The sequence below is a fragment of the Manis javanica genome, chromosome 2, assembly GCF_040802235.1.
Source record: "Manis javanica isolate MJ-LG chromosome 2, MJ_LKY, whole genome shotgun sequence".
Classification (NCBI taxonomy): domain Eukaryota; kingdom Metazoa; phylum Chordata; class Mammalia; order Pholidota; family Manidae; genus Manis; species Manis javanica.
In genome coordinates, this window is record NC_133157.1 from 178,678,116 (window position 1) to 178,692,163 (window position 14,048).

The 14,048-nt window shown below is 45.5% G+C and overlaps 1 protein-coding gene and 1 long non-coding RNA gene across 3 annotated transcripts in view; one reads left to right on the forward strand and one right to left on the reverse strand.

Moving 5' to 3' along the window:
* The window catches only part of LOC108393479 (uncharacterized), a 98,293-nt gene that overhangs the window by 62,454 nt on the left and 21,791 nt on the right, over positions 1-14,048 (reverse strand). The window lies entirely within an intron of this gene.
* On the forward strand, positions 9,298-11,226 carry LOC140848095 (uncharacterized). Its single transcript, XM_073230378.1, has 3 exons — positions 9,298-9,433; positions 10,010-10,287; positions 10,596-11,226. The coding sequence occupies exons 1-3, from the start codon at positions 9,298-9,300 to the stop codon at positions 10,872-10,874; spliced, it is 693 nt and encodes a 230-aa protein (XP_073086479.1). The 3' UTR covers positions 10,875-11,226.

Below are 14,048 nucleotides of genomic sequence, written 5' to 3' on the forward strand. Positions count from 1 at the left end.
AAGTACACCCCAAATCTTCATTTACAGCGTCTAGCAAATATATCTTTTTACAATTCAGAAAATTTATATTATTTAAGTTGGTGGCCATTTTTCCACACCACTTTCTTCCCTTTTGAATCTTGAAAAAATATTTTAGATATATGAATTTTAAATTCCATTTCTAATTAAGAATATATGAGGATAAATACCCATTTTATTCCCTTCTCTAGTTGTGAAAACAGCAATTAAAATATTCGTAAAGAATCCATATACTCTGACATCTTAAAATATTAAGTAGGACAATATTAGGGATGCTGACATTTAGATCAAGATTCAATCAAGATGACTTTCTGTAAATTTATTATTTTGAAGTATTATTTTTAAATGTTACTTTTAACATGGCAGTAATTAATTTTACTCTAAACGAATAAATAAAAGCCCAGGGAAGACTTCCATTTTCTTATATGGGGGCTTATTAACTACAATTAAACAGTTTAAAAGCTATCTGCATTCTTTCATTTGCCCTATACATAGCTCAAAAACAATCATTTGCTGCCCCCTGGCTGTAAAGAGATTCCTTATCTTTCAGTAAATCTACTGTCTTTAAAAGAAGAATTTATTATACATTGAAAACGTGGAGAATTTAGGAAATATATCACCTCCCATAGATATCAGAATACTAATTAATACTGATTAGGAACCTGAATTTTGGATCAGATTGCCTGAGTTCAAGTTCCAGCTTCTGCCATGTATTAGCTGTGTGACCTCAGTCAATTTACTAAATCTCTCTCCTTCATTTCCTAATCCATATTAATGAAGATAATAATAATGCCTACCTCCTATGGCTAGTATGAGAATTAAGTGAGCTCATAAAGTGCTTCAACCATCTGGCTCAAACGTTTGATACCAGTAGATGCCATACCTGAAAGCAACAGTGAGGAACTGGAAATTGTCCACTGTGACACCAGCACTGCTAATCTCTGATCCTGCTCTATGTTTTCCTTTTGTTGTAGCACTTAATGCCTTCTAACATACTATAGAATTGGATTACTTATAATGCCTATTTTTCTTTGCGTGCATCTCACCACTAAGTAAACTCTAAGGGAACAGGGTCTTTGTTTCGTTCTCTTTTGCATGGCGAGCATCATGTCATAGTCTGGGACATAGCAGGTACTTCATAAATATTTGCTATTGAATGAATTTGCTGCCATAATTTCATCAATACTCATAGAACCTTAGACTCTTCTGGTTGCAAGGAGTTTTCAGGAACAGCACATTCATCCATCAACCTTTTGTTGTAGACTTCCTCTGAGACTGATGTTGTTCAAGGGGCATAGTATACAAAATGACTACCACAGTTTTCAATCAAGGCACAAGCAAGCACAGAAACAAATAATTTCAATACAGTAATAGAGCTGAGAATAAAATGTTGAGGATTGGAATGAGAATGTATCTCTCTCCAGAAGAGTCAGAGCAACTGAGCTGGGATGAGAGGTGCTCTCTGGACAGAGAGCACAGGGTATCTTCCAGCACAGGAACATCTTGAAACAGAACCATGAAAGAGCAGTGTCTGGGTGACCTAGAGAAGCATGGGGTGTTTATGGTGGGGTAAGGAAATTTATTGCTACAATTATTGGCTGAGATGTCCTCAGGTGTGCAAGGGCTATGTTTGTGATTATGCATGTTAATGGAGGGTTGGGTTGGGTTGGTTTGGGTTGGTTTGGTTTGGTTTGAACCAGGAAGGCCTCAAGCTGAGAGGGAAGGTACCAGTTAGGTGGGGGAATCAAGTTAGCAGAGGCCAGGTTCTTCCAATTAATAATCCAAGATCAGAGCAAGCAAGAAACCAGGAAATACAAAGAAATGAAAGAGAGAATCAAGGGGAAGATTTCAAGGAGATAACTATGGCTGTATTCTGTGTGGGGGTCCAAAGTATTATAAAAAGTGCTTTGTTAAATTTTTTAAAAAGCTTTTTGGATCATTGTGTTGGAACAACTGACACCAGCTATAGAGGGCAGCTGGCCAGAACTAGATGGCAAAGAAGGAAAATACTCATCCTTGGGCCACAAAAGAACCTAGTTGAGCAACCTCTCAAAAACAACCCAAATGAGGGGGATTTAATGCTAATCTAGAGACACCCCAGATATTGTTATGCCTAGATATTATTATAAATTTTTATATCTTTTTAATTTTTAAGTTCCCTAGTTATCTAAGCATAATGCATTCCACAGTTTGGATGCAATTCTTCTCAACTAATTCTTCTGATGTTTCTGAAATCACAAGTTAAACAGTCTCTCAGGGGAACCTGAATTGTGTGACCCCCAACAAAGCATTACAGCCACCATCTTAGTGTCCAGAAGGGAAAATCAGCCATCGAATGCTGTCCAGACTACCCTGCCCAGGTGTGCCACCACTTTCAAAGGTCAGGCAATGCATCAGCAGGTCAATTTGCTGACATGGTGTACAAGAAGGTCAGAGCCTACTGAATGAGAGAACATAGTCTACCTTCAATAATCACGTCCAGTCTTCCTACTCTAAAACCTTGTGATATTAGTTACACATCCAGCAGGTAACTCACACTACTCTGCCAACTTGCCTCAAGGTGAGGCAGTTGTTATAGTGAGTTTGGGAAGAAAAACAAAAAGCCTTCAAACCAGTTACTCTGTACCCAAAATGCTGAATTGGTTCATTGAATTTTTCTACCTTTTCTATTGCCCTTCTTGGCACAGTATAGATCCTGTCATAGGGAAATGGAATTCCATTCCATGGATTGATCATATTAAAAATCACTTAGAAATATATCCTTGATTATTTTTATGGCAACTTCCTTAAAGGCAGATAATTTCAACAAACATGCCAGGGAGAATATTTTCAGGTTTACAGTTGAAATGGTATATGGAGATGAGAGCATTTCCAATTACTTTATATTCTTTTTTATTTAGTAAAAGTCATATAATACAGATAGCAGCGTATGTAGCTCAGCAACATTCTCTAAAAAACGGATAATAAATATTTTCTTCTTTTCAGCCCAATGGTTTCTGTAGCAACTACTCAACTTTGCCACTGCAGCACAAAAGTGGCCATAGATGAAACAAATGGGAGAGCCTGTGTTCCAAAAAGATTTGATTTACAAAAACAGGCAGCAAATTGGTTTGCTAACCCCTGAACTATACTGTATACTATTCTGTGCCTTTTTTTTCTCTCTTTACAATATGTCATGAATTTTATATCAGGACATTAGAGAGATCTCATTTTTAAAGGAATATATAAGCTACTACATGGATGTGTCATAATTTATGTAGACATAATGTATCATAATTTAGGTAGACATATTGTTCATTTTCTACATTTTTGCTATTATAAATAATTGCTACAGCGAATTACATTTACATAGTCTATGTGCACATGTATGAATATGTTGGATAAATTCCTAGAAGTGGAAACATAATTTAAATTGCTATTGCCAAATTGCCCTCCAGTTTTGTACTCCAGCAACACATGGGACAAAATGTCTTAGTTCCACATGGCATTATATTGGTATAGAAGTAGAGGTGGGATTCAATTTTATTATTTTACAGTTCTACAAATGTATGTTCAGTTGTCCTAAGATCATTTATTAACTACATAGTCTTTACCCTCTCTTTGAAATGTTATCTTATTAAGGAATTCTGCCTTTAATAGTGTTGGGACCTTTTGCCTCTTTTAGGCCTGTGACGGCTGCAGACTGGAGGTTTCCATCCTCCCTCATTACTTCCGTGTTCGTAGCCTAACTAGCTTCCTGTGCATGCGCTCTTGGCCCTAACTCTGCCTCCCCATCTAACCCGAAACCTGCCTAAAGACCCTAGTGACAGATGAGATAACCAATTCCCATTGGTGTCTGTTACTTCCTTATCGTCCCCTATATAACTAACCCTTTGATGGAATAAAGCTGAGTTTTGCTGGGCCCTTGAGGCTGACACATCTCCCGGCCTGGTGTGGTTTTGTTTTTCTCCAGATCTCAGGGGAGGGTGTCCAAGTCGCCAACACTTGCCCTCTCACTCAGCCCTGGGGATAACAGGCTGGTCCTGCTTACCCCCCCGCCCCTACCCCCCCACCCCCTGCCTTCTTGTTGCTGAAGAGCAACAACTGGTGCCCCGTGTGAGGAAGGAGGAACTTCGCTGATGAGCTAATTGGACTATGGGTAAGTGTAATCCCATAAAATATGGGACATTCTTCCTCCAAGCCTGATCCCTCTCTTGAATCCTTTAGAGTCCTCCTCCAAAGTAGAGGCCTAGAGCTATCTGACAGCCAAGCTATCAAAACCTGGGAGACCTTAGTTAAGGTCGCCCCGTGGCTGCCTGCAAGTAATTTGTTTGACTGGGAAACTTGGGACAGGATGGAGCAACTCATACGCAAAGCCCAAGTTAATCGGGGTGATATTGTTGGATTCTCCCAGAGGAGGACGCCGCCCCAAATCACTCACGAAAGGCATCTCTTGATGCAATAAGCAAGAGGAATTTATTCAGGAACCAGCTAGCTGGGGTCCAAGTTAGCCCGAAGCAGCGGGTCTCAACAAGGACCCTGAGCACACAAAGCCAGAAGGTTTTATAGCATTTTCAAAGGGGGCAACATTTTCCACAATCACAATACAGTGTTTTTTCATAGACACATAAATCTTTGCCTGGGGCCACATCCTGGGGTCTGGTTAGATAAGATTACCTTCGGAATGTTTAGGGTGGTTCTAGTAAGATAAGCTTGCTGTGTATGATTAACTGATTTGAGGTCAGCTAATTAAAGGTCACTATGTAGGACCCCAACCTCCCTGAGAAATGTTAGCCTAAGAGTAGCCATCTTGAAGCCCAAAAAGCCATTCTGATATATGACTCAGAGGGAACAACTGAAACCAGGTAACTCCTCTGGAAAAACAAGTTAATCAATCATGACTGCTGGCAGCGCTAACCTTTCGGTTAGTTAAACATAAAAGCTGACCCTACCTTGCTACACCCCCAGGACGTGGCACCAACTCAGAAATCGTAGGTTTGAAAAATTACTGCCTTTGTAGTATTGTTATCTTGCTATGTAGTATTGTTATCTTGTTACTACAACATAATCTGTAACCATGGTAAATCTCTAGGGCTAAATGCCTCAGAAAATCCTATATAACCACTTAGTTGTAAGTACTCAGGGTCCTCGTTGAGACCCGCTGCGACGGGCAGACTTGGACCCCAACTAGTTGGCTTCTGAATAAATTCCTCTTGCTTGTTGCATCAAGAAACGTCTTTGGTGAGTGATTTGGGGGCGGCCCCTTCCTCAGGGGAATCCAACATTTGGGGGCTCGTCCGGGATCGGGCGTCCACCCCGCTTCACTCCCGAAGTCGCTCTTGGAGGAAGAGGTAAGATTAGTGGCGCCTTGAGTTGTATGTGTTCTGTTTTCTGTTTCAGTGAGACCGGTCGGAGTTCTGAAGGGTACCCGCTGTCTGGCAGCCGTCTCAATCCCGTAAAGGGGCTGTGACTGCGGTCGGTAGACGTACTAGAGCACCGCAGGCTGCAACCCTGGGGGACGCCCCAGGGAGGTTGGGAGGCCAGGGACGCCTGGTAGCCTCCCGTCTGTTTTTCTGGCAAACTGAACCTGATGAGATAGGGTTGATTTTTGGGCGCCGAGAATATCAACCCTCTGATTCCTTTCGGTTTCTGTTCGAGGCTCTGAAAAGAACCAAAAGCGGCCGCTGTGTGTCTAATCTGTGTGTGTCTTTGTTCTTTGTGTCCTTTACGTGTCTAATTATTGTTATACTGACAATGGGACAGACAGTGACGACTCCCCTTAGCCTGACGCTAGATCATTGGACGGAAGTTAGAGCGAGGGCACATAACTTGTCAGTAGAAGTGAAAAAGGGACCATGGCAGACTTTCTGTACCTCCGAATGGCCCACCTACAATGTTGGGTGGCCCTCGGAGGGGACTTTTGATCTCCCCACCTTATTAGCAGTAAAAGCTGTTGTCTTTCAGGATTCGTCTCAAGGACACCCGGATCAGCAACCCTACATTGTAGTCTGGCAAGAGTTGGTGGAGAACCCACCACCCTGGGTAAAGCCCTGGGTGCAAAAGAAAATGGGCCCTCGAGTTTTAGCTGCCCAGACTCAACCTCAGAAAAAGGAAAAGGAAACTACCAAAGTTTACCCTGATACTCAGGATTCGCTTATAATTGATGATCCCCCTCCCCCTCCTTACCCTCCTGCCCCTACGGCACCTCCGGTGCCCCCACCCCCAGCACCCTCAGCACCCTCAGCACCCCCAGCTCCGGCACCCTCAGTCCCTGATGCTGAGGCAGTAGGGCAGGCTCCGGGACCTGCCCAGGGCACCCGGCGCCGCCGAGGGGTCATCTTGGACCCACCGGGTATCTTTCCTCTCCGGTCTTATGGAGTTCCCATCCTTGGAGAAGAAGGGGAACCACCTTTCCAACCCCTGCAATATTGGCCCTTCTCCTCTGCTGATTTGTATAATTGGAAAGCTAACCACCCGCCCTTTTCGGAGGAGCCACAGAAACTAACTGGTTTAGTAGAGTCTCTGATGTTTTCCCACCAGCCCACCTGGGATGACTGTCAGCAGCTTTTGCAGGTGCTCTTTACCACGGAAGAGAGAGAGAGGACTCTCCTGGAGGCACGGAGGAATGTGCCTGGAACCGACGGATGGCCTTCGCAACTCCCTCATGACATAGAGAGGGGGTTCCCGTTGACTAGACCCAACTGGGACTTTAATTCTCCAGAAGGTAGGGAGTGACTAACCATCTATCGTCAGGCTCTGGTGGCAGGTCTCCGTGGGGCCGCAAGACGCCCCACCAATTTGGCCAAGGTAAGAGAGGTCAGCCAGGGAGCCACTGAAGCACCTGCAGTATTCTTAGAGCGCCTGATAGAAGCCTTCAGGCGGTATACCCCCTTTGATCCCACTTCTGAGGGGCATAGTGCTTCAGTGGCCCTTGCCTTTATCGGGCAATCGGCACCCGACATTAAGAAAAAGCTTCAGAGATTGGAGGGCTTACAGGATTTGTCGCTGAGAGATTTAGTGAAAGAGGCAGAGAAAGTTTATCATAAGAGAGAGACTGAAGAAGAGAAGGAGTTAAGGAAAGAGAAGGAGAGAGAAAGTAAAGAAGAAAAGAGAGATAGGAAGCATGAGAGAAATTTAACAAAAATCTTGGCCGCAGTAGTAGAAAGTAAGGGACGGCCGCCCTCTAGTGGTAGAACTAGTAAGGCAGGGTCCCTGGGCAACCGACCTCCTTTGGATAAAGGTCAGTGTGCGTACTGCAAGGAAAAGGGGCATTGGGTGAAAGATTGACCTAAGAAACCACCACGGGGACCTCCGAAGAAAGTGTTGTCCCTGCTAGAAGATGAGGACTAGGAAAGACGGGGCTCGGAACCCCTCCCCGAGCCTAGGGTAACTCTGAAGGTGGAGGGGCAACCCGTTGAGTTTCTGGTAGATACCGGTGCTCAACATTCAGTACTGACCCAAGCTAGAGGCCCCCTTTCTAGTAAAAAGTCTTGGGTGTTTGGGGCCACGGGTCAGAAACAATATGCATGGACTACCCAAAGAACAGTAGACTTAGGAGTGGGACAAGTAAACCACTCATTCCTTGTTATACCGGAATGCCCTACACCCTTGCTGGGAAGAGACATCTTGACCAAAGTCGGGGCCCAAATATCCTTTCAGACTGAAGATACCCAAGTGACTGATAGCAAAAAGAGACCCTTGGGCCTAAGCATTCTGTCTATAAAGTTAGAAGACGAGTACCGCCTTTTTAAGGAACCAGAACCCTCCCGAGTTAATCAGAGGTGGCTCAACCAGTTTCCAGGGGCCTGGGCAGAGACGGCAGGTATGGGACTCGCTGTAAACCAACCCCCGGTGGTCATAGAATTAAAAGCCTCAGCCTCACCAGTAACTGTGAGACAATATCCAATGAGTAAAGAAGCCAGAGATGGGATTAGGCCCCATATCCAGAGGCTCATAGAACAGGGAATATTAGTAAAATGTAAATCCCCATGGAACACTCCCTTGCTGCCTGTAAAGAAAGCGGGAACAGGAGATTATCGACCAGTGCAAGATTTGAGAGAAGTTAATAAGAGAACACAGGACATTCATCCCACTGTGCCGAATCCTTACAACCTGCTAAGCTCTCTGGCCCCAGAAAATACTTGGTATACAGTCTTAGATTTAAAAGATGCCTTCTTTTGTTTGCGCCTGCACCAGAGTAGCCAACCGCTGTTTGCTTTTGAGTGGAAAGACCCCTCCACAGGAACTACTGGACAATTGACCTGGACTCGCTTGCCACAAGGATTCAAGAACTCACCTACCCTCTTCGACGAGGCTTTACACCAGGACTTGGCCTTTTACCGAGCCTCCAACCCGCAGGTAACCTTGTTACAATATGTTGATGACTTACTGATAGCCGCTCCTACACAGGAAGTCTGCCAAGCGGCTACTGAAGCCCTTTTGACTGAACTTACTAGGCTGGGGTATAGAGCATCTGCCAAAAAGGCACAGATCTGCCAACCACAAGTGACTTATTTAGGGTATTCCCTGAGAGAAGGGAAGAGGTGGCTTACTGAAGCCCGGAAGCAGACTGTGACGCAGATCCCGGTCCCAACTACTCTGCGCCAAGTCCGCGAATTTCTGGGAACAGCAGGGTTCTGCAGATTGTGGATACCCGGATATGCCACCTTAGCCGCCCCCCTGTACCCCCTAACCAAAAAGGCAGCCCCGTTTGTTTGGGGACCTGAACAGCAACAGGCCTTTGATGAAATCAAGAAAGCCCTCCTGTCGGCACCCGCTCTGGCCCTGCCAGACGTAACTAAGCCATTCGTCCTTTTTGTGGATGAGCGGAGTGGAGTGGCTCGGGGAGTGTTGACCCAGCAATGGGGACCTTGGAAGAGACCTGTCGCCTATTTGTCAAAAAAATTAGACCCAGTAAGTAGTGGATGGCCTGCCTGTTTGAGAGTAGTAGCGGCTGTGGCCCTCCTAGTTAAAGATTCTGACAAACTGACACTGGGACAGAAACTTACTGTAGTTGCTCCACATGCGTTGGAGAGTGTAATTCGGCAACCACCCGAGAGATGGATGTCGAATGCCAGAATGACTCACTACCAAACCTTACTCCTGAATCGTGATCGAGTAGAGTTTGCCCCCCCTGCCATCCTAAACCCGGCCACTCTGCTCCCCGATTTGGAGAAAGAAGTGCTTCACACCTGCCAGGAAATTCTGGCTGAAGAGACAGGAACCCGCCAGGACTTGCAAGATCAGCCCTTAGGGGGAACGAGACTCCTGACTTGGTATACAGACGGGAGCAGTTACATCATGGATGGTAAGAGAATGGCCGGAGCTGCAGTAGTAGATGAAGACCGAGTTGTATGGGCCAGTGGACTCCCAACGGGCACCTCTGCACAGCGAGCAGAACTCATCGCCCTGACTCAGGCCCTAAAGATGGCAGAAGGTAAGAGACTTAACGTCTACACTGACAGCAGATACGCCTTTGCCACTGCTCATATACACGGGGCTATTTATAGACAGAGAGGGCTGTTAACTTCTGCCGGGAAAGATGTTAAAAACAAACAAGAAATTTTAGATTTGCTGGAAGCCATCCATAGGCCTAAAGAAGTAGCAATAATGCATTGCCCTGGACACCAGAAAGATGACTCTCCAATAGCTCGAGGAAATCGGAGAGCAGACCAAGCCGCAAAGCAAGCGGCTCAGGGAATGAACATTTTGCCCCTTCAGGTGTGTCCGGAAGCCACTCACATCGAGAGCTTCCAGTACACACCTGAAGATCTCGTTTGTATAAACAAATTAGGGTTCAAAAATTCCTCACCCCAAGAGATATACAAGTCTGAAAAAGGGAAAGTTGTCCTGCCCCGGAAAGAGGCAGAAGAATACTTAAGGCAATTACATCAACTGACACATTTGGGAGCAAAAAACCTAAAGACTTTAGTTCGAGACTCTCCTTATCATATTATTGGATTAGGAAAATTAGCTGACGAGATTGTAAAAAATTGTGTTCCCTGTCAATTAGTAAACGTGAGCAAAAATCAAGCAATATCCGGGAAAAGACTTCGAGGAGATCGCCCAGGAACTTATTGGGAAGTTGACTTCACTGAAATTAAGCCTGCTAAGTATAGATACAAGTACCTTCTAGTTTTTCTAGACACATTTTCAGGATGGACAGAGGCATTCCCCACCAAAACTGAAACAGCTCAGACGGTGTCTAAAAAAATCCTTGAAGAAATATTTCCCAGGTTTGGGATTCCAAAGGTAATCGGCTCCGACAACGGCCCTGCTTTTGTTGCCCAGGTAAGTCAGGGATTGGCCAAGTTCCTGGGGACGGATTGGAAATTGCATTGTGCATACAGGCCCCAGAGCTCAGGACAGGTAGAAAGGATGAACAGAACTCTAAAAGAGACCTTGACTAAATTGTCCATAGAGACTGGCTTATGTGATTGGTTAGTCCTCCTTCCCTTTGCCCTGTTTAGAGTTAGGAACACTCCCAGCCGCTTTGGACTAACGCCTTTTGAAATAATGTTTGGGGCCCCGGCCCCGCTTCAGTCAGCACATCTTCATACATTCCCTGAGTGTGCAACTAATAAGTTTTTGCTTGAAAGGTTACGAGCCTTGGAGGCTGTGCAGAAAGAGGTGTAGGCCTCCATCAAGGAAGCCTATCAGCCAGAAGACCTCTCGGTGCCTCACCAGTTCCAGGTGGGAGACCCAGTCTACGTGAGAAGGCACCGGACAGGAAACCTCGAGCCACGGTGGAAGGGACCTTTCATCGTCCTCCTGACTACTCCCACAGCTGTAAAAGTGGACGGCGTCTCTTCCTGGATACACGCTTCACATCTAAAGAAGGCACCCCCAGACCCGGACTGGTGAGTAACTCGGACTGATAACCCCCTTAAGCTTCGCTTGTGTAAAAAGAATTATGCTGTTAGTAATTCTGATGCTCCTGCTACTTCCAACCCACCAGAACCCTAACCCCCATGAACCCAGGTTACTGACATGGCAAATCATTACCCCAGCTTCCCACCAAGTAGTAGTCCAGTTAACAGAACAGCATCCTAGGGGGACTTGGTGGCCTACCCTCACTGTAGACATATGTACTCTCTTCAAACAAGACCCTCGGCACGGAGGTAGAATAGGAAGGCCAGGATGTGGATCTCGGGCTTCTATGAAAAAACTCCAAGATACCTGCTTCTATGTGTGCCCAGCCCCCTCAACCGATCGTGCTAAAGCCTCACAGTGTGGTAGGCAGACAGACTTTTTCTGCAAAAATTGGGGCTGTGAACAAACAGGGACATGTCGTTGGATAGGCAGAAATGCCGGGAGCTCCCCTCCAAGTCTTATAAGAGTTAAAAGAAACAGTACTCAGGCCCAATGTATGACCAGCTCTACCTGTAATCTTATTGATATTTCCTTTACTGAAACCGGAAAGGAGGCAAATTGGGAAAAAGGGCTCATGTAGGGATTAAGACTCTATCAGGAAGGATATGATAATGGAGTTGTATTCACTCTTAGACTCAAAGTAGAAACCCTCCCAGCTATTCCAGTAGGACCAAACGCTGTCTTACCAGATCAGCCTCGCCTCCCAACCCCAGCCCCGAAAAGAACCCTAACTATTTCAGCTGTCCCCGTCTTTGCTCCTAGCCCACTGACCTCTTTTTCTAGCAATGGACAGCGCCTCCTCAACCTTGTTGAGGGAGCTTTCAGAGTCCTAAATGCCACCGACCCTAAAACTACAGAGTCCTGTTGGTTATGTTTTTCTTCTAGACCACCTTATTATGAAGGGCTGGGATTGTCAGCTGATTTTAAGAATACAACCAGCCACGAAATTTGTAGTTGGGGCAGTCATAAGAAGCTAACACTAACCGAAGTGTCTGGAATAGGAAAGTGTCTAGGTACGGTTCCCGCCACGCATAAAAATTTATGTAATGAGACCATCCCCATGATCCCCACAAGAGAAAACAGGTATTTAGTCCCACCACCTGAAGGATGGTGGGCCTGTAATACTGGACTAACTCCATGTGTTTCCACCTCTGTCTTCAATTTCTCCCACGAATTCTGTATAATGGTCCAGTTAGTACCCAGACTAATGTATCATGATGACTTCTCATTCGTGGCAGAATTGGAACCTAGACTAAGGTATAAGAGAGAGCCAGTCTCACTCACTCTAGCTGTATTACTAGGAGTAGGAGTCGCAGCCGGAGTAGGAACAGGGGCGGCTGCAATTATACAAGAGAACCAACATTATGAAGGACTAAGAATAGCTATCGATGAAGATTTGAGAACTATAGAACAGTCTATTTCTAAACTTGAAGAGTCCCTAACCTCTCTCTCTGAAGTAGTGCTGCAAAACAGACGAGGATTAGATTTACTATTTCTAAAAGAAGGTGGATTATGTGCAGCTCTAAAGGAAGAGTGCTGCTTCTATGCAGACCATACTGGAGTAGTAAGAGACTCAATGTCTAAATTAAGAGAAAGATTAGATCAGCGAAAGTGAGAACGAGAAGCTAACCAGAGCCTGTTTGAATCCTGGTTCTCTAGATCCCCATGGCTTACAACTCTAATATCCACCTTGACAGGACCCCTGCTTATTTTTATATTGCTCCTCACCTTAGGTCCCTGCATTTTAAATCGAGTAATAACCTTTATTAGAGAAAGAGTAAGTGCTGTGCAGGTGCTAATGCTGAGACAACAGTATCATACCCTCACACATCAAGAAGAAACCAACATTCCATGATTAGAATGTTCAGAAAAAGAAGTGGGGAATGTAGGACCCCAACCTCCCTGAGAAATAAGTTAGCCTAAGAGTAGCCATCTTGAAGCCCAAAAAGCCATTCTGATATATGACTCAGAGGGAACAACTGAAACCAGGTAACTCCTCTGGAAAAACAAGTTAATCAATCATGACTGCTGGCAGCGCTAACCTTTCGGTTAGTTAAACATAAAAGCTGACCCTACCTTGCTACACCCCCAGGACGTGGCACCAACTCAGAAATCGTAGGTTTGAAAAATTACTGCCTTTGTAGTATTGTTATCTTGCTATGTAGTATTGTTATCTTGTTACTACAACATAATCTGTAACCATGGTAAATCTCTAGGGCTAAATGCCTCAGAAAATCCTATATAACCACTTAGTTGTAAGTACTCAGGGTCCTCGTTGAGACCCGCTGCGACGGGCAGACTTGGACCCCAACTAGTTGGCTTCTGAATAAATTCCTCTTGCTTGTTGCATCAAGAAACGTCTTTGGTGAGTGATTTGGGGGCGGCGCCTTCCTCAGGGGAATCCAACAACTACATTTAACACTGGCTGACTAACTTGTTTTTCAAGATTCTAATAATTTTCCTACTTCTAGGTTAGGGGGTGGTATTTAAGCCTTTAAGATGGCTGTACTTATGCTAACTTTTGATTCTTCAGATCCTACAATATCCCCCCTCTGGGGACCTTCCCCACTTCAGCAGCCCTTAAGAGTTGCTTCCCTCCTTGGCCACCAAAGCCAGCTGCCAAGAACCACTGGGTCAGGAGCCCCTTCCCGGGGAGATTCTGATCCCCTTCCTCAGGCTGAGTCCACGCTGCCAGGACAAAAAAGCCATAAAGAGCTGGATGAGAATCATGGCAATGGCACCCTCGACCCTTTTGATGCCGCCTCCTGGGCTCCCAAATCCACGACTCCCTTGTACCCACCACTTCCTGGTGCTAGTTCCCCTTCTAACCCTTTCAAATCACCATCAGCTCCCCCTCCCCCATACCAACAGGCAGAGGTTCCAGATCCTTTCCCATATAAGGACTCATGCTCTCCCATTGGCTACCAACCCCAAGAGAATCCATTGTTCCACCCACAACCTAACCCAGGGCCATGTCAGCTATTTCCTGTCAATGCTAATCCCAGAGGTAACCGCCCTGCCCCCTGGTACCCTTGGGAGCCAGGTGACCTTAAGGAGTTAAAGAAGGCCATTCCTGAGGACGGCCCCAATGCTCCTTGCACTGAGACCATCCTCCAGGGACTTGCTCACCATCCGTGCACCGCTGCAGATTGGAGGGCTCTTGCCTGGGCAGTTCTCCC

Coding starts and splice junctions, on each gene's coding strand:
- LOC140848095 (XM_073230378.1), top strand. CDS start 9,298: ATGGATGGTAAGAGAATGGCCGGAGCTGCAGTAGTAGATGAAGACCGA. Junction 9,434..10,009: donor GGCCCTAAAGATGGCAGAAG/GTAAGAGACTTA, acceptor CCTGTCAATTAG/TAAACGTGAGCAAAAATCAA. Junction 10,288..10,595: donor GCCCTGCTTTTGTTGCCCAG/GTAAGTCAGGGA, acceptor TTTGCTTGAAAG/GTTACGAGCCTTGGAGGCTG.